At 34.8% G+C, this 18,776-nt stretch overlaps 1 protein-coding gene and 1 long non-coding RNA gene across 6 annotated transcripts in view; one reads left to right on the forward strand and one right to left on the reverse strand.

The window, feature by feature from the left end:
- Window positions 1–6,263: 6,263 nt before the first annotated feature.
- Window positions 6,264–18,776, forward strand: part of Ten-a (tenascin accessory) — a 176,664-nt gene continuing 164,151 nt past the window's right edge. For all 3 annotated transcript variants that reach the window (XR_011445486.1, XM_070287770.1, XM_070287771.1), the window contains exons 1-3: window positions 6,264–6,721; window positions 10,664–11,488; window positions 12,544–12,613. Coding sequence is in view for 2 of the 3 variants with exons in the window: in XM_070287770.1 (XP_070143871.1) it covers window positions 6,376–6,721; window positions 10,664–11,488; window positions 12,544–12,613 (1,241 nt within the window). In the remaining variant the exon portion in view is untranslated. The remainder of the gene's footprint in view (window positions 6,722–10,663; window positions 11,489–12,543; window positions 12,614–18,776) is intronic.
- On the reverse strand, window positions 7,428–8,186 carry LOC108076026 (uncharacterized). Of its 3 annotated transcripts, none has more exons than XR_001770756.3 (5): window positions 8,032–8,186; window positions 7,870–7,969; window positions 7,724–7,802; window positions 7,605–7,673; window positions 7,428–7,547 (listed from the first exon to the last, which is right to left on the reverse strand). It is a non-coding gene; the product is annotated as an uncharacterized lncRNA (long non-coding RNA). The 3 variants fall into 3 exon arrangements; XR_001770754.3 differs by having other exon boundaries at window positions 7,724–7,808; XR_001770755.3 differs by having other exon boundaries at window positions 7,428–7,562; window positions 7,724–7,808.

Below are 18,776 nucleotides of genomic sequence, written 5' to 3' on the forward strand. Positions count from 1 at the left end.
TGATCAGCAATAGAAAACGAGTCGATCTAGACATGTTTGGGGTAAAAATAATTTTGAAAATTTTTTTTTCTTATTTTATCGTTAAATTTGTCAACAATAAAAATTGAAAAAAATTTGATTTTCTAAAATTAATTAAATTAAATTTAACAAGCAGTTTTGTTGACCTAGAAAAAACTAGCACAGAAAAGCTTTCCGAATTGAATTAAATGCTTTTTTGGCTGAGTTATGGTGTTTTTAGACTTTGATTTATCCAAAAATTAACATATAAAATATCGATTAAAGAAATCGAATATTTCAGGGCTTCTTGAGGGATATTATGATTTTAGTAAGCGAAGGAGTCATTTCCGACCCTATAAATCATATATATTCTTGATCAGCATCAACAGGCGAGTCGAACTAGACATGTTTTGGGAGAAAAAATATTTCGAAAATTTTTTCCACAAAATTAACGATAATATTGTACAAAAAAATTTGAAAAAAATTTGATTTTCAAAAATTTAAAATTTAGTATGCAGATTTGTTGACTTTGAAAAAACGAGCATAGAAAAGTTTTCCGAACTGAATTTAATAATTTTTTGGCTTAGTTATGATGTTTTTACCATATAAAATATCGTAAATATTAACTTAAAGATTGCGTTTATTTTTAAGTCATAAGAGGCCAAAAAGCCAGCCGGCTTGCCATTAAAATCCTAACTCATTAATCTAAAAATATTTAATAATAAATTTTAATATACATTTTATATATATGCACGATTCTTTAATCCGATTTTACAAGGGTATACAAGCTTCGGCTTTCCAAAGTTAGCTTTCTTTCTTGTTTTTATTATCATATTTCTATGGATTATTGCTTTGTACTCTTATTTTAAACTTGTTTATCTTAATATATTTTGTAAGCTGTAATATTTAATATTTTTAATAATAATAATAATATTTTTATACTTAAAAGAAATATTTAAAGCCCTAAAATTAAAGCCTTATCCCTCCACACTATTCCCTCTAAAAAAACTAAGCCTCTGTTTAACTGTAAAAAAATATATTTATTCATGTAACAGACATGTGTGAGCGCGTCATGTCCTGGCCTATGTTGCCTGTGTGTATGTGTGAGTGTGTGCCTGTGTGCCTGTGTTGATAATGAGGTTGTTTTTCCCATGTTCACTCATAATACAAAATTTGGAGCTGTGTAACGCGTTGCTTTATCTATAAAACAACGCTGCTTTTGCTGCTGCTGCTGCTGCTGCTGATGATGGCGGCTCAGGAAGCGTTTGGCTTGGTTGCTAGAGGAAGTGGAAAATGGAAAATTCTGGGAGGGGGGGAAATGCGATGGGAAATGTGCGGGAGAGCAAGGAAAGCACTGAGTGCTATGGGTTCCTGTGTCTTGTTCAATGCATTTCGCATTTTGACATGTAATTAAACGTTTTGCGGTCGACACAACACAACGCCAGCCAGAAAGAGGGCATAGAGAGCTTGTGGTTCCATTGTCATTGGATATATATATACATGATTCAGTTCCCCCAGACCCAGTAAAACAGATATATATCTACCATATATCTCTTACACGCACACACACTGCTCTTTGCATAAATATTGCGGCTGAAAACAATGACGAGCGATTGATGTCAGGGGAAATGCGTCGATCGTCCTGCAGAGGCCACACAGAATGAAATTGCTGAATTCGAATGAAAAAGGATATGTGTAGTATATATACTATATAAGCAAGAGGTTAAGTCTCTATACAATTTGGCATTCATTAAGTATCGAAAAGGTAAAAGGTTAAGCCACAACTATCAAAGGAATTTTAATTAAACCAAATGTGTGCTGAGTCTTTTTTGTTTTGCTTAATTTTTTGCTGGGTTTTTTTGAGGTTTTAAGAGTTGTAAAAAACATTTCTTAGAAGTAAATAAAATTAAACTAGTTTTCTTTTACCCACAATTACTACTGTCTTTTGAGGTCATTGCTCAAGTGAGCTAAGAACCTAAAAAAGCTCTTCTTTGGGCTGCAAATTAATTTAAGACCAGAGATAAAATAATACCAACGGCGCGGCGCGACGAAGTTTCCGCTTGTGGATTAATGTTAAAGGCAGCTGCCGGGTGGTTAAGCTGTGGGACTGGAGAGGAGGGTTAAGTGGTGGGGGTAGAGGTCTCTTAACCCTCTCTCTGCAGAAGTTGAAAGTTTTTGTGGAAATGAGGAAAATAACATTTCATTGCATACTTTTAGGGCAACGCTGGTTGGGTTAACTCAATATTTTCTTGGCTCCTTGTGGCATTTTTCGTAGTTGTAGTTGTTTTTCTTATTGTTGTTGTTGTTGTTGATGATGTTGGTGTTGTTGTTGTATGACGTACTTAAGCATGCATAGGAAAATGCCGAGTGCTACACTGAAGGGGGGAAATACGGTTGATTTTCGTGTCAAAATTAGTAAAATAATTAATATTTAATAAATCAAACATAGAATAAAAAAAATTATCGTTTTAAAAAGCTTAAAAAATCTGATAAAACATTAAAGAAATGGAAATCCATAATAAAAAAAGTTTCAAAATTTATTTTTATGAACAAAATTTATTTTTAATGTATTTTTTAAATTTTTTTAATGTATTTTTTAATGTATTTGTGAATGAATTTATTAATATATTTTTTAATTTTTTTTAAATGTATTTTTTAAATTTTTTCAAATGTATTTTTTAATTTTTTTAATGTATTTTTTAATTTTTTTAAAATGTATTGTTTATATTTATTTTTAATGTATTTATTATATTTATTTTATTGTTCTTAAATTTTATTAAAATCTATTTTTTAATTTTTTTTTATTAATATTGCAAATATTAACGTTAGGTATTTATTTTATTTATAATGTGTATTTATAATGTTTTTCTCCCAGTGCAGAGTCTTTAATGTCCCACTTTCTCTATCCCAGAGCAAGCGAGATGGCCTGCATTTGCGGAAGCAAGATGGAGCAAACATTCAGTCGGCCATTCATTCATTCATTTTCGCATTTCACTGGCTCTCACATTTCTTTCTCCAAATTGTTAAAATGGAGCATGCAAAATAATTGCGTGCACCCCATGCTGCAACACCACCAGCCCACAGCTCTACGCCGCCCCATCCCCCCCCTTTTTGCACACCCCGCCACTTTATGCAACATTTTGCCAGGCATATAATATTTTGCTCTTAATTCGTTAGCCAAGTTCCTGGCAGCACTTTAAAATTGCAATTGATGCTGGGAGCTGCTTTTACCATTTTGGGTACCATTTTTACCATTGCCAGTGTTGCCAGCTAGGGTTGTAGGAAAATCTATTTCAAATATTGAGAATAAATTTAGAAAATAAATTTATCATTCTGATATATTAAGGAGCTTAATTAGAGCTTCTAGTACATAACCTGTTTCTATTTCTAAAAATAAAAAATCGTAAAAAAAAACCCAGATGGCTACACTGCTCGCTTTTCATGCAGATGATGGCAACTTTTTTTGATAGGTTCCAGCAAAAATTACAAAACCTTACAACCTTTTTAGTAAAAATACCTCCACTTTGCATAGAATTTTCTTGCTTCCAACCTTCAAAGACATCTCAAAAAGTCAACTTGGCAACCCTGAAACTTTGTTCATTAGAGGGTAAGAGAGAAAGAAATGCGTATTTGATTATCTTTCGGACTTTGGACTTTGGACCAACAAAGCAATACAAATGGATGCCACAAATATGCATTTTGCAGGCCAAAATTGTGCATTTGCCCGATGGAGGAGAATATTGCACCAGATCTAGGGGTAATGTGAGTGTTTTTTTTTCGGGGGTCATCAGGCTTCTGAAAGGCAGAAAAAAAAGAAAATATATAGTATAGTCACAGATGCCGATTTGGACTTGACTTGAACTCTCGACTATTGCAATGCAAGTGCAGTTGCATTCGATTAAGTCTTGTTTGCCAAAGGAGCCACATACTCGGTTACACAATATCACACACACACAGAGCACTCAAAGGCGTGTGTGTGGTCTTCTTTTATTTTTTTTATTTTGTGGTTTTGTGTTTTGGGTACATTAGAATTCGATTTTCTTGTTGATTGCATTTCTTTGGGTGTCATTCCTGAATATGGGGCTTCTTTTTTCTCTTTATTTTCAAAGAAATTCTCTTGTTTAAAATTGCTTGTGCATAGCAGGCAATGCGTGGGAGAAAAAGCGGCCTTCAGAAGGTTGTTTAATTTGTTTTATCATTAATATATATCAGCATCAATTATTAATACCTAATCCCTAAGCCGAACTGAGCAATCTGAGCACACAAGTGAGCACACCAACATTGGTGAAATTTATGTTCAAAATAATACACCAACAACTTTTGCAATGTAACATATAATATATTTATTTTCTAAATATTATATATGAAATTCCGCTAATGAGTATACAAAAGCACCAGGAAATACACCAATTAAGACAAAATACAACAATTCAACAACAACAATACAACAACAACAATACAATGTATGTAAAACACCAACCAATGTGTAAATTATTAAAGAAAACCTATAGTTTCTCAACAAAGAATTATAGAAAAATGGGATAAATAAAAAAAAATCTTTTTAAATTGTAAACAGAGAGATCTACTTAAAAAAAAAACTCTTAATATTTTAAGCAATTAAAACGCTCAGAACAAAAAAAAAAAGCTTAAATGGATTTCTGTAGTTTTTTAACAAAACAAAAACCTGTTAAGCAGCTCACACATTTATCCAACTTAAGGCTTGACTTTAATTTAATAACATTTCCAAAGAGGCACAGATAGCAAAGTCCGTATGTTATTTAATTGAATTTATTTGAAAACTTTGAGAGAACCATAATTGATGATATTTATCCCACAGGTAGTAGCATTGCTATATAGGCCATACAATTTCCGATTTGGTAGGACATTAATGGGAGGACTGCTGCTGCTTGCTCCTCCTCGGTTGAGTCCCATAAAAGATAACAGTGCCACACACACAAACACACACAATCCTTGAGGATAACCTAACCTTTGTGCCTTCTGTCCCGAGTCCCGAGTCCCTTGTACTGTGTGTCCTGTGTCCGCTTGGCTCTGCAGTCCTTTAGTCGTTTTGTGCGTCCTTTGGCATGGCCATTGAGCTGGGGCAGCCTTAACCCGCATCGAGCGGAGGCTGTCAGTAATGACCCACTTGTGTTGTTCCCCCTTCAACTGGCCCCTGCTCGCTTTCCCTTTCCTGCTTAGTATCCCCTATTCTGTTGCCTTTCCCCAGCCTTCCCCTCCTGTGTTTTAGTGCATTCAAATGCTCACTCATCAAAATCAAAAGTCAAATTGTCTGTCTAAGCCAAAGAGGAGGCATCCCATAAACAGGCGGTGTTGCCAACTTGGCTGCTTTTGGGCTAAAAGCTGGTAATTTTGGGTTAATTTGGAGGCTTAAATCTGGTTATTTATAGAATTTTTTAGATGTTGGGTGTAAAATATATATTTTTTTATGATAAAACCTGGTTTTTAGAGTAATTCTAGGGGGTTTCCTGATTAAAATATATATTTTTCTAATTTACCATATTTTTTAAAATAAAAATTGGCTCTTTGGGTTAATATTAAGGCTTAAATCTAATTATTTATAGGATTTTTAAGTTGGTGGGTGTTACATATATATATATATGAATTTTTTTTTTCTTGGAAAATATTTATATATATTAAAAACTCGAAGCAAGAACTCTAGCTAGCAGATCTAGAATTCAACCTAAATTAAAAATTCTTAAACCTTCTACTCCCTTGACAATGCATCCTTTCTTCTTATAAAATTTAAAAAACTAAGATCTCCCAAGATTCCAAACTCAAATTCTCCTACAATTTCCTAACCAGAATTTCCCTAAACTCCATTGATCAGGACTTTTTCTTTATAAATTTCACCAGAAAACATCACTGTTTCTTGGCCAGATTCTGATATGCCCAGAATGATGTGACTCTCTCCCTTGTGCAATTGCTATTAAGTTCACTTTACGTCCAAAAGTCAAAGCCAAAGTACCGGGAAGGTTACGGTTACGGGTGTACCGGCTGCTATTTATTTTCATTTTCGTGCATTTATGGCTTTATCTTTTACCCTCCCCCCTACTGACACTTTGTCGTTTTTATCGTTTCAGCGTTAATTCGGTTAAGCACTTAAAGCAGCGCCAGCCTGGTGGACTGGACCGCATGGACTTGGACCACACCACTCCTGGCGGCGCCTGCCTGGTCAGCTCGGGAAAACAACTACAACTCCAACAAAAAATGCTGGCCCTACGAGGACAAATAACGTGGCTGAAGCAGCAGCAGAAGGAGCAGTCACCTGCCTAGAAGTTCGATTCAAGGCGGCAATTCCGGGGGACACTTTTGGATCCCCATTAGCTAGCAAAGAGAGAGAGACAGAGAGCGAGAGTCATGTCCAGCAGTCACTCTGGCACAATTGGCCGTAAACGCGGCGGCAGTGCTGCCGGCAGTGAGTACTACTACTCCTCGTCCGGCGGTATTGGAGGAGCGGGAATCGGTTCCGGCTCCATAGGCGGCGGCGGTGGAGGTGGCGGCGAGCAGCTGCGACGCCAGCGTTCAGCGGAATGGCACAGTCATCGACACGGTCACGGTCATGGGCTGGGCCATGGCCTCAGTCACGGTTTGGGCCATGGCTATGGCAGCAGCAGCGAGGATGAGTACCAGAACACCGGGCAGGCGACGGCGTTTGATACCCAGCTGCTGGCACAGCTTCTCCTGCAGAGTCAGCAATTGGCAAGTAAGTACTGGAAGCTTTACAAAAAGTAACCTTTTTTAAGGGAATTTTGAAATGAGATTTTTATTTTTTTTTTTTAGATTTTTTTAATCTTTTATTTTGAATATTTTTTGTATATATTTTTTTTAATAATTTTTTTTTATATATTTTTTTATATATTTTTTTATATATTTTTTTATATAATTTTTTCATAGATTTTTAATTTAATAAAAAGATTTTTCATCAAATTTTTTTTATCGATTTATCGGGGATTTTTCTTATATTTTATTTACATTTTTTATTAACCCTAGACGGTCATGCTTCGTCGATTCGACGACGCAAAATCACAAAAGATCGAAAAATGGAATAAAGGTCGTTTTTTATTTTTAGTTTTTAAGTATATTCTTAATATGAGAATGAATTATTATTTCTAATTTTGAACAGTTAAAATGTTGAATTAAACGATGTAAAATTTTTTTTTACAATATTTGTTTGTTTTTTAACAATTATACTTATTTTAAAATTGGCGTCGTCGATTCGACGAAGCATAACCTGAACGTAGGAAAAATAAGCATGACCGTCTAGGGTTAAGATCTTATGATTTTTTATAGGTTTTTTAAAGCTTTTTCATAGATTTTTTTTAAGATTTTATTTATTTACATTTTTATCTTTCTCTTTTTATCGATCAGTCATTGAATTTCCATAGTTTTCATGTAATTTATTTACAAAATTTACTTTTTCAATTATTTATTAAACCTCCAGAAAGAAAGGGAAACCAAATATTATAAAGAAGACTTAAATCCAGATGCCAGGCTGCACGGGTCCCATCAACAGATGGTGTAGAATATAGCTAAAAAATTAATATCTATTTAAAATAGCATACATCAAGTATTATATTAGTACTTACATGTTTACAAAGTGTGTAAATCGAATCAATGCATTTACAAATTTACATAAACGTAACGATTTAACCAGTCTGAAAGAAGATAATTTATTATGTTTTTATATATAATATTCTATGCTTACGTTTTTGCCACCATTAGAGAATATTAACAACAATTAGACGCAACGAAATAATAATTCAGTATATTGTAGTGTACGCGCTCTGCAACTAGGTAAAAATAGTGATTTATTAAAAAGAAATCAATTAAAATTTAGACTTTTTCTCTTACCACCCAGCCTATTTCCAGTTCCAAAAATATTTATTCGTTTAGCGCAGCCTTAAATCAAAATTAACGCAACGACAATTCAACACAATCCACACAATTACATCTACAACAAAATTTTGTTATTACAAAAAAATTGCATTTTTTTGTTTCACTATTTTTCTTTACCTTTTTCACTGAGAATTTTGATCATTTTTGGAACATTTTTAAGCCGAAATAGAAGTTGTTGTGCCCCAGACGAGCTCTGGCTGCAAACTGAATGTATTCAGGCTGGGGCCTATAGGCTTGCCCAGTGACAGGAGCGTTTGTTCGATGTCAAGGATAATGTGATCTAAATTTTTAAGAATTTTTCTAGATATTTTTGAAATTTAATCTCAGGAGGCTATGATTACAGACAAGACCTAAGAATCAAAGTTGGCATGGAATTTGATTTGATATTTCAATGGTTTTTTATTTTAATTAAATATTTTTAATTTTAATTTTTTAAAAATTAATAAACGTTAATTTTTTTTTATCTTAGAAAAAAATTGTATAAATTGGTTATTAAGTATTTCATAGATTTTTTTTATTGATTTGTCTTTAATTTTCCAAAACATTTTTTATAAATTTTTCATTAATTCTTCTCTTTCATTTTATTAATTTTCTAAAATTTTAAATTTTTTTATATAGATTGTTAAATTAAAATGTTGCAGATTTTTCGTAAATTTATACATTTTTCATAAATTCTTCTCGTTTATTTTTTATACATTTTCTAAAATTTTAAATTTTTTATATAAATTTTTTAATTAAATTTTGGTCTAGTTTTTTTTATAAATATGTCTTACATTTTACTCCATCACGTTTCTATAGCTTTCTTATAGTTTTTGTATTTTTTTTATAAACATTTTTCATAAATTATTTATAAATTATTCATAAATTATTCACAAATTTGTAATAATATTTTTTATTATTTTTTTTTATTTTAATAATTTTTTTTAAATATTTTTAATGGATTTTTAAAAGTTTGGCTATTTAATTTTGATTTATAAAATAAATTTCCAATCTCCCAGTGTAGTCCACATTTATTGTGAAGGGTTTCCTTTTATATTTAGATCGGATATTAAGGGGGCGACGTGCGGTGTGTGGCGGTCAAATGCGATTTGCCAGTTGGCCAAAGCCAGTAAATATTCATTATTTTATTTAATTGAATTATTCAACAACTGCCGCAACTGTGTCCAGGCAGGATGTTGGGGTAACCAACTATCCTGGCTTATCCTGGACACAAATCGATACCAATTGCGGGCCATTGAAATGGAGAAGGCCAAGACGTGATGATGATGATGATGAGGGGGCACACTCCTGACAGTCCTCTGATTGAATTGAGTAAATTGCTATGCTATCTAACAGTGGATTTTGGCCATTAGGATTAAAAACATATATTTTTTAGGTTTAATATTTAATTCGAGATTTTTTTCCAAAGAAATCTACTTTGAAGAATTTTTAAACATTTTTTTTAATTTGTTTGGTGAAATAACCCCATATCTTTTTTTGGGGAATCCCCACTGTGCTCACAAATCTCCGGTGGGCAGCACCGCGAACGTCAGCAGTGCGCAAATTCAATTACAATCAAGTTGGCAGCACTGGCCTAATGGCCGATACAATGGCACATCCTCCCAACATTATGCCATGCCCCGCCCTCCGCCCCCCATCGACTCCCCCGGAGCGAACTTAATCGAAGCATAAAACGCAAATCGCAGCGGCTACCGAGGCGAACGAACGCGCGCCTCCTTTAACAGGCCGGGCCTGCATTTGTTTCGGCCCATTTTATTGTCTGTTAATATTTAATGCAATTTACGATTCATTTTTTACAACCTAATAACGCTCGGACGAACGCGACGACGACCAACTCCAATGGACGTCTCGCAAATTGTTTGCCCGGCCGTTAAGTCTCGCGGGAAAATTGAAAAGCCAAGAGCAGGCAGGCAGGCATTCCGCTGCGGAAAAACAAATAGCGACTGGGAGAACTGCGTCAGGCGGGCAGGGAAATTTTGTAAACTGTGTTAAACTGTAGAGTCCAACTTAAATTGTACATGTGGAGCATATGGAAAGATTTTATCTTTATAGGATATATAGGCTTTTATGGTTTATTTTTTTTCAAAGATTTCTTTTTTTCACTATATACCAAATTTTAGAGAAAATATATCAAGCACATTACAGCTTCTCAAGAGACTTAAGTTACTCTGGAAAAATCTTGCTTATATTTTTTTTACATTTTAAAGTCGCTTAAAATTAAAGTTCCCTTTTAAAATCTTATATTTTTTATGTTGTTCAAATCTAAAGCATACTTTTTCGCCTTTTTCAGTTGATTTTAAATCTTGTTTTCTTATGGTTTCTTATATTTTAAATAAAGGACTTTAAATATTTATATTTTATATTTTATTTATTAATAATTTAAAATAAAAATTCCTGCCAAAAGTATGCTATGATATTTGAAATAAAGGAATTTAAAAACTAACATTTTTTTTAGTCCTTCCAAAAGTATGCTATGATATTTTAAATTTTCTTTTATGATAAGATTAGGGGTTTTGTAGCATACTTTTAGACACCCTAAAATGTAGATTTGATTTTTTGTATTTTTATTAATTTTCCTTAATTTTCTGTTATTTTAGTGGGCTTAAAAAATCCAGACAAAAATGTTGTAATATATAATTATTTCATATTGTAAAAATTGTTTAAAAAATGATTTAAGATACTTTTTTAAAATTTAACTTAAATTCTTTTAAATTTAAATCCGATCTTTGCTTCATCTTCCCTCCCCCAGGCATGGAACACTATAATTCTGACTGCGAACCGGATTATCTACGTCATCGCGATCGCCATGTCCTGGAGAATACGTCACCCGGCGATATCCCACCGGTAGCACCGGCCACTGTCAACGTTCCCGTTGCCATAACACCCGCACCCGCACCCGAGGTGACCTACGCCCAGCCGCACCAGCAACGCTCATCGATGGGCGGCGGCTCGCCCATGAAACTGGTGTCCACCGTCTCGGCGGGCAAGTATCAGACCAATGCAAATCTGGGCCTCTTTCCGAACAGCAGCAGCAGCGGCAGTAGTGTCCAGAATGGACCAGGAGGTGCCGCCAGTGTCGCTGCCGTTGCCTCGCCGCGCAGTACAAATCCCTTTCTGAGCTCCAAATTTTCCGGCGAGGATAATGCCCTTGATAATGTTTTGCTGCCGGCATCGGCTTCATCTTCGACAGCAGCGTCCAGCAATCGCAGTCATAGGAGTGGCGGTGGAGCAGCAAGAAGTACATTGAATCGTCTCAGCGGAATGACCAGTTCCAGCAGCGATTCCCAACATCATCATCAACAGCAGCAGCTCTCCCAGATAACCGCTGTGAAGCAGCTGCTCCAGCCGGAGGATAGCGGCGATGAGTTTGTCCTGGGGCGTGGTGGAAATTGTAGCAACAGCAGCGGAAGGGAATCGGAGGAGCCACCGCCGGAACCGGCGCCGCCAGAGATTCCGCCGCGCACACAATCGCTGCTGATGTCCCTCCGAAAGCATTCCGACTACAAGCTCAAGTACGAGGAGAAGGGCGACCAGAAGCATGAGGAGTTTATCCCCACCAGCCAGCTGCAGAAGGGTAAGTGTCCTACTTAGATTTAGATTTTTATTTTTTAAAATTTGTGAAATTAAATATGGAATTATAGAAATATAAATTTATATTTAAGGTAAATATTTTCCATTTCCACCTTAGTTTTTTCATGTATTTTTTATTAATTCATAGATTTAATTTATAAAATTTAATATTTTTTATTTTTTTAATTTATGGGAAATGAAAATTTGTTATTTTTTTATTTATTGTAAATTTTAGAAAATGAAAATTTGTTTATTTATTTATTTTTTTTATCTAATTTTAACTTATAACATTTTTTTTATTATTCATTTTTTTTTTTTAATATTAGTATTACATTTTTATTATATTTATTATTATTTATAAATATGAAGCCATAGATTTATTCATAGATTTTATTTATAATTTTTTTTTTTTAATTTTTTAAAAGTTTAGGAAGTAAATATTTGTTTATTTATTTATTTTTTTTTTACAATTTTAACTTATTTTTCAAACATTTTTTATACACTTTTCATAGATTCTTGGTTTATTTTAATAGACTTTCTAAAATCTTAAAGTTCTAGATAGATTTTTAAATTAATTTTTTTTCCATTGATTTTGGGTATTTCATTTAATTTTTATAAATTTTGTCATAAAATTTTACATTGTTTTTTTTTATTTTTATAGATTTGTCTTTAATTTTTCAAACATTTTTTATACAGTTTTTATTAAATTAAAATATTAAACATTAATTTCTTCACAAATCTAAATTTATTTGCAATTGGGAAATATTTTCTGACCATTATCCAGGCAGGGTAATTCTACTCGCAGGGAATTTGCAGACATGAAATTTTCTCTCAAAAAGAACTTTAAAGCTGGGAAATAACATAAAATATCCCTTGTCCTTCAGTCCCAAGCTTTTCTTGGCGATGTTTTTCGCATTTGGCGAAAGCTTTGGTCCCTAACAGAGTTTTCACAGCACGTTTACAGAGGCTAAAAGCTTGGGACAAATATTTCGAAAAGCTTTTCAAGTTCATATTCAAGGAGTTTCATACTTATTTTTATTTTTGTTATTTTTTTTATAGATTATATCCTAAGTGACAACCTCCGTTCGGATCAACAGTTGAAACCGCTATCACCTGGCGATTCAAATGGGTAAGTGATATCAATTTTATATATTTTTTAAATTCTATTATCAATGAAATTGACAAGAATTTTGACAATCAAAGGGGATTTAGCAGAGGTTTTGTCAGATTTTAAGTAAAATTTGTCTTTACAAATTGTATTTCTATTTGTATTATGGAGTTTTTATACTCTTTAAAATATGTTCTTGGATGTTCTTTAATATATTCATAATTTTAAATCTAAAAAAAATACTCACTCTATCTATACTCTCTCCTTGATTTATCTGAATTTTTTTGTTGGCCTTGGCCTTGGCTTAATGACCATCTTTGTGATGTTACTGTCACTGAAACCCGGCTTAAATCCATCATATTCGTTGTGTTCTGGGGCTTTTGTGTGTGTGTGTGTGTGTTTTTTTTTGTTTGGTGAAACCAGAACAATATTAGGGAAAAATTGCGCCATAGGAACCTCCATGAGATGTCAACGTTTGCCCTCTAATCTCCGGCTAGGACTAGGGCTCACTTTGGTGCTCATGTTACCCCACCGAAAAACCGACGACCAGAGAAAAGCCAGCAGAAACACTGAGAAAATTGAGGGGAAGTCGTCAGAAGCTTAAATTTAATTTTAAAATTTATTGTTACGAAATTACAAATTATTTATCACCAATTTTTAAAAAGGTTCCATGGAATTTTAAGCTTATTTATGTGCTAAATGTTTTCCAACATTTTTATTAAAATTTCTTTTTTTCTCCGAGTGTTTTCCTCCGGAAGTGCTGGATAAAATGAAGCCTGGCCTCATGTTAACGGCAATTAAGTACGCAAACTGGTTTCTCGCATTGGCATTCGTGTTTTTTCCCCCCTCCGGATCGCTGTTTGTTTGTTTATCAGCCACGTCCCTCTGTCCCTCTGTCTGGTTTTCCTTTCTGTGTCTCCCAGTGTCTCGTATCTCATCCACAAGTGCAGTGCTCCATTGTAATCCCGGCCAGATGTGGAGACACCAAAGCCGCAGCGCCAAACTTCAAAATGGCTGCCACTACTACACACTACTACTATACGTAGCCACCCATTGGATTCTACTCCTGGGTTTTTCCTTGCTCTGCTACGATTGTCCTTCCCCGCTCCTTTCGATTTTTACCTCCTCACATCTCTCCTGGCCAAAAAAGATGTCCATAGCATTTTGCGGTTTTGTAAGCGGCTTTCGCCTAGCATTTTGTTTGCTCTGCTCCTTTGACGCTCCTCTGATGCTCCTCCAGCCACTGCTGTGTGTGTGTGCAACGCCCCTGGTTTTCCCACCTGCCACCTGATGCTCCTGAAGTTCCAGTTTCAGTACCCAGAGTGGCTGTGTGCAGCATAATTAAAGAACTCGCTTGGAGATTACGTGGTTTTATAGGTTTAACCATTGCCATTGGATTTCCTTCTCCTTGCCTTCTCTCTAGCATTTTCAAGGATTTTCCAGAGAGAGAGTCAGAGGAAAAGCGCGCGCGGAAAGCGTTTCAGGTAGCCGAAAGTTTTTACCGCAAGACAGACGCTAATGTTACAGCTAATGATTGCGGAGCTGTATGTAGCATCTTCCTCTCCACCTTCGAGAATCTCGGATATACCCAGTGAATGGGAACACAAACACAATGGGCCAGAGGCTTAAAAAGTGGCGGGATTTTCTTTTGGGAGGAGAGAGATGATAGTCAAGCGGTTTGTTTACACTAAATTAGAATGCAGATAGTGGGGGAGAGAGAAGGACATACATATATAGGGAATAAGAGAGAGATAGAGATAGAGGTAGAAATGCCGAGAGTTTCTCCTTAATTCTGTGGAGATATTTTGGAGAAAAGAGGGGTTTTTAGTTAATTATTTCAGGTGTAAATAACAACTTGAAAAGGCAGGAAGAAAGGCAAACATTTATAAGCTAAGGAGGTTCGAAATCTCGTTTTAAAACTGCCTAAAAGTATGCAGTAATATTTTCAGAAAATAGTAAAAATCTTAACTTTTTAATAAACACATTAATTTTCCTTTTATTTTCTTTGTAATCGCGAAGCCTTCTTTAGGGAAACCATAAAAAAGATATAAAGATTTAAAATCTCCCTTAAAACTGCCTAAAAGTATGCAGTGATAGTTTTAGAAAATACCCATTGATTTCCCTGCCAATTGTGGTACATATATTTATTTTCTATGTAATCCCAAAGCCTTCTTAATAACCCAAAAAATAAACTCAACATTTAGACTTACAAAGACGGGGGAAACCGACAAGATGGAACCTACTACTACCCAATCTCAAAACCCCCAACCAAAAGATGAGAGATTATGTAGGAGACATGGCATATTCTATTAATGTTGCTGGATCATGAAAGTTTTTACAACTAAAACCGAATTGGAATTGGCAATTTCATGCTTCGAGTGCAGAGAGAGAGAGAGAGAGAGAGCTGCCATTTTTATGGCACATTCGTGAGCTTATTGTAATGAATTGCCTGGGATTTTTTTTTTTTTTTTTCGATGGATTTTCCAAGAAAGAGCAGGAGGTAGCCTGTGGAGCATGTGGCATTCGCTGTAATCATAATTTTATGTCCGTCTAAGTAGCTGCGCATGACGACTGTCAACGACACGGCCGTTATCCTGACCCACTGCCACAATCCTGCTGCCGGACCACTCCCCCTTTTTGCATTATCCTGCACTCGAGAAAATGTTTGTGAGGGAAATTATCAAGAGATCTTTTAGAGTATATGTTATAGCTTAATAATTTTTGTTTTTAAGAGAAAAGCAGTCTCTATCTCAAAGAGTAAAACTGCAAAGCTTTCTTAAATTGGAGCTTACAAGAAATTCCTTTTTGTAAGCTATTGCTTGTTCATTGCAGGTAACGCATGGGGAAAAAAGATAGAAAGCGAGCTTCTGTGGTGTATTTCCTTATTCATGAGTTAAAATTTCTTTAGAAACTGATTAATTAATACTTTTCAAACCATAAATTCCCTAAGAAAATGGTTTTATGGTAAACAAAAAAAATTACTTTTAAACTTCTAAAAAAAAAAAAAATAAATAAATAATCTGCACAAATTATGCTTAATTTTTTCGGTTAGTGTAGCCCCGCATCTGCACATCCTGTCAGGCAACGTCTTAAGCTGTCTGCCACACGTTGTGGCTGCCACAAATTCGAAAGGAGGAGTGGCAAATGGGACAATAAGGGAGTGAAGCTGGAGTCCTGCAACAGTTAGCGGTCAATTGACTGCGCCGACTGGCCATCATCCTGGCCAGTTGTCTTTGGCAGATCTGGGTCTGGACTGTCTGTCTGTCTGTCTGTGTCCAATGGTAATGGAAACCGAGTCCACAAAATATGACAGCAGGCTGGCAGGCAGGCAGGACATTCTATCTTCCCCCTTAAAAAAATATGGCTTTAAAAATTGTTTAAAACGGAAATTATTCAATGACAATCTGAGTCTTTTAATTGTTAAAACTCACTTTTAAACTACAGTTTGGTATACAAATAAATTGTCTGTAGGCTTTATTAAAGTCTTACAAATATTTTAAAATTAAAATTATAATTTTTATAATTACTCAAGGTTCTTATTGGTATTTTTTTTAAAGTAGTTGCTTTCCTTTGTCTTGGCCAAAATATTTTTAAAATTATTTTGTATATAAAAGTACATAAAGTATCTTTAATTAATTATCTGGAAACAAACTTTTCAATTGCTTGTTAGCAAGTGATCTTTCTAAGTGATCTTTTTAAGGTTTCCCTCCTGATCGTCTTGGCTGACAGTCGAAGATATATGAGGGAAATTAATAAGACAAGCGTAAACACTTGGTAGGAGTTTCCGTAGCGAAGTGACTCAATTGCGTACCGGAAAAATCAACGCCTGGAAATAGAAACCTTTCCCTTTCCCTTTACTTTTCTTTCATTTTCGTAACGCCCTCGCATTTTGAGTGAGTATCTCACTGAGTGACTGGTTCTGTTTTCTTCGATTTTGTTGGAAAAAAAATAGTCCCAGAAAAAAAATAGAAATATAAAAGAGAGATATACTTAAAAGATTTCGACTAAGATATCACTGAATCCTAGGCTATACTGCGTGTCATTTACCTAATATTTTCAAGGCGCAAGGCCTATGAAATATTAATAAAAACAAATGACAAACATCTCATAATCGTTGATCAATCCAAAACCCTCAATATGATGGGTTTCTTATCAGAAAAAACACTAAAACCTCTGATTAGCCCAGTCAATCTTGTGGTAATATGATCTCCAACAAAAAAAAAAAAGAAATCTAACCTTCGGCAAGCCGAAATTTGTATACCCTTGCCTATTCCAATCGGAGCTGAGCTTTAATAAAAAATTTAAATAAAGCTTCAGAAAACTTTCGAACAATTCACTTCTCTCTGGCATTTCCAATATCGGCCACAAGTTAAAAGAGAGTGTCGGTCGCTCTCTTACCGCTTTCCAGCTTCGCGTGCATTTCGTCGCTCTCTAGCATTTCGCCATTTCCTAATTCCCACTTCATTTTGCATTTGTACAGTCGCCTTGATTGGATCGTGCTTCACTCAATTCTTTATTCGTTCCTTCCTTTGTTCCTTCCTTCGTGCCTTGCTATTGGCTGGGAGAGAGCCGCTCGCCGCATTCCAGCTTTCCGTGCACTTCGTCGCTCTCAAGAATTTTGCCATTCGCTCATTTCGCTTTTGCAATCGCATTCTTCGGACGAAAAAAACTTGGCTCCTAGAAAAACGCTGAAAAAACCGTGAAAAAAGTTCGGAAAAATGGGAAAACATCATCAACGTCGTGAAAAACCATCCCTCCGGAGGGATCGGTACCGTTTTTACCGCGAAATTCAGAGCTGAGCTTCTATTAAATAAAAAAATAAAGGGGATCGTTCTTTCTTCGTTCCCTTATTCGTTCCTTCCTTCGTTCCTTGGCGTTTCCAATATGGCTGAAGACTGGGAGAGAGTCTCTCGCTCGACGCTCTCCAGCTTTTCGTGAATTTCGCCGCTCTCAAGAATTTTGCTATTCCCTCATTTCGCATTTGTACAGTCGCATTGTTCGAACGGAAAAAACTTGGCTCCTAGAAAAATGCGAAACAAATAGGGAAAAACTGTGGAAAAAAGGGAAAACGTCGGCCCGTTGTGGAAAACCATTCCTCCGGAGGGATCGGCATCGGTTTTACCGGGAAAATCAGACTGAAAACTGGAAAAGTGTAATTTGTATAAATGTGTATGTGTATAAATTTGGAAATTAAGAAAAGGAATTTCAATGATTGAAAAAAGCTAAAAAGAGCAGAGTAAGTGAAAGAAAGATTATTACTTTTTCCTATTGTATTTCGTATATTTTATTTTCTATCCTTTGTTTTTGTTTCTTTCTGCATATTATGCACCGTTATTTCAAGCCAACACAGGATAATCGAAAATTATTTTGGCTTTACTCTCATTTCGCTCCCAATTTTTTTACTCTCGCTACGGCCTTTTCTTGTTTGTGTTTGTGTTTTTTGATACTCGCTCTTGAAATGAAATGTCTCTCGCTCTCTCTCTCTCTCTTTCTCACGGAAGTTAGGTCCTGGAATACGATCCACACGTGTGGATTGCAAATTTCAGGCGCTGTTTGTTTTGATTGCCTGGCCGTAAATGAAAAATTATAAGTATAAATAATAATAATAATTATTTATTTATTAAAATAAAAATACTTATAACATTTTCCAATCGTTTGCTTTCCAAACTGTTGACTAAATTTATAATACCCGGCAAAGGTTATGAAGGGTAAACCCAAAACAAAAAATACGAAAATACCTTAACCCTTGGCATTGAGACGGGGGGGTTTCAAAAGCGTGGAAAACCGAAACAGACTAATTGAAAACAATCATTAAACAGAAACTGAGACCTGGAGATACGAAATAAAGTGGAGAGTGAGCGGAGCAGAGCCATGGGCGCCTGTTTATGTGTATCACTTAATTATAACTGTACACACACATCCGCCAGGCGATTTATAGCATCCAGAAGATACATTTACACTGGTAAAAAAATATTAATATTTGAAAATATTAAAAAGATTTTAAAGGGTTTAATTGTTTTCTTTTAAATTAAAAATTTTAATATTTTATGGAATATAATTTATTTAAATTACAACTTTGTAAATTTATAAAAAATTTAAATTATTTAATTGACGTTTTCTAAAGACATTCTCCTCAAAGTTTATTTATTTTATAGGAACTGCTATAAAAATTACTAATATTATG

Source organism: Drosophila kikkawai, chromosome X, assembly GCF_030179895.1.
Source record: "Drosophila kikkawai strain 14028-0561.14 chromosome X, DkikHiC1v2, whole genome shotgun sequence".
In the NCBI taxonomy this organism is placed as follows: domain Eukaryota; kingdom Metazoa; phylum Arthropoda; class Insecta; order Diptera; family Drosophilidae; genus Drosophila; species Drosophila kikkawai.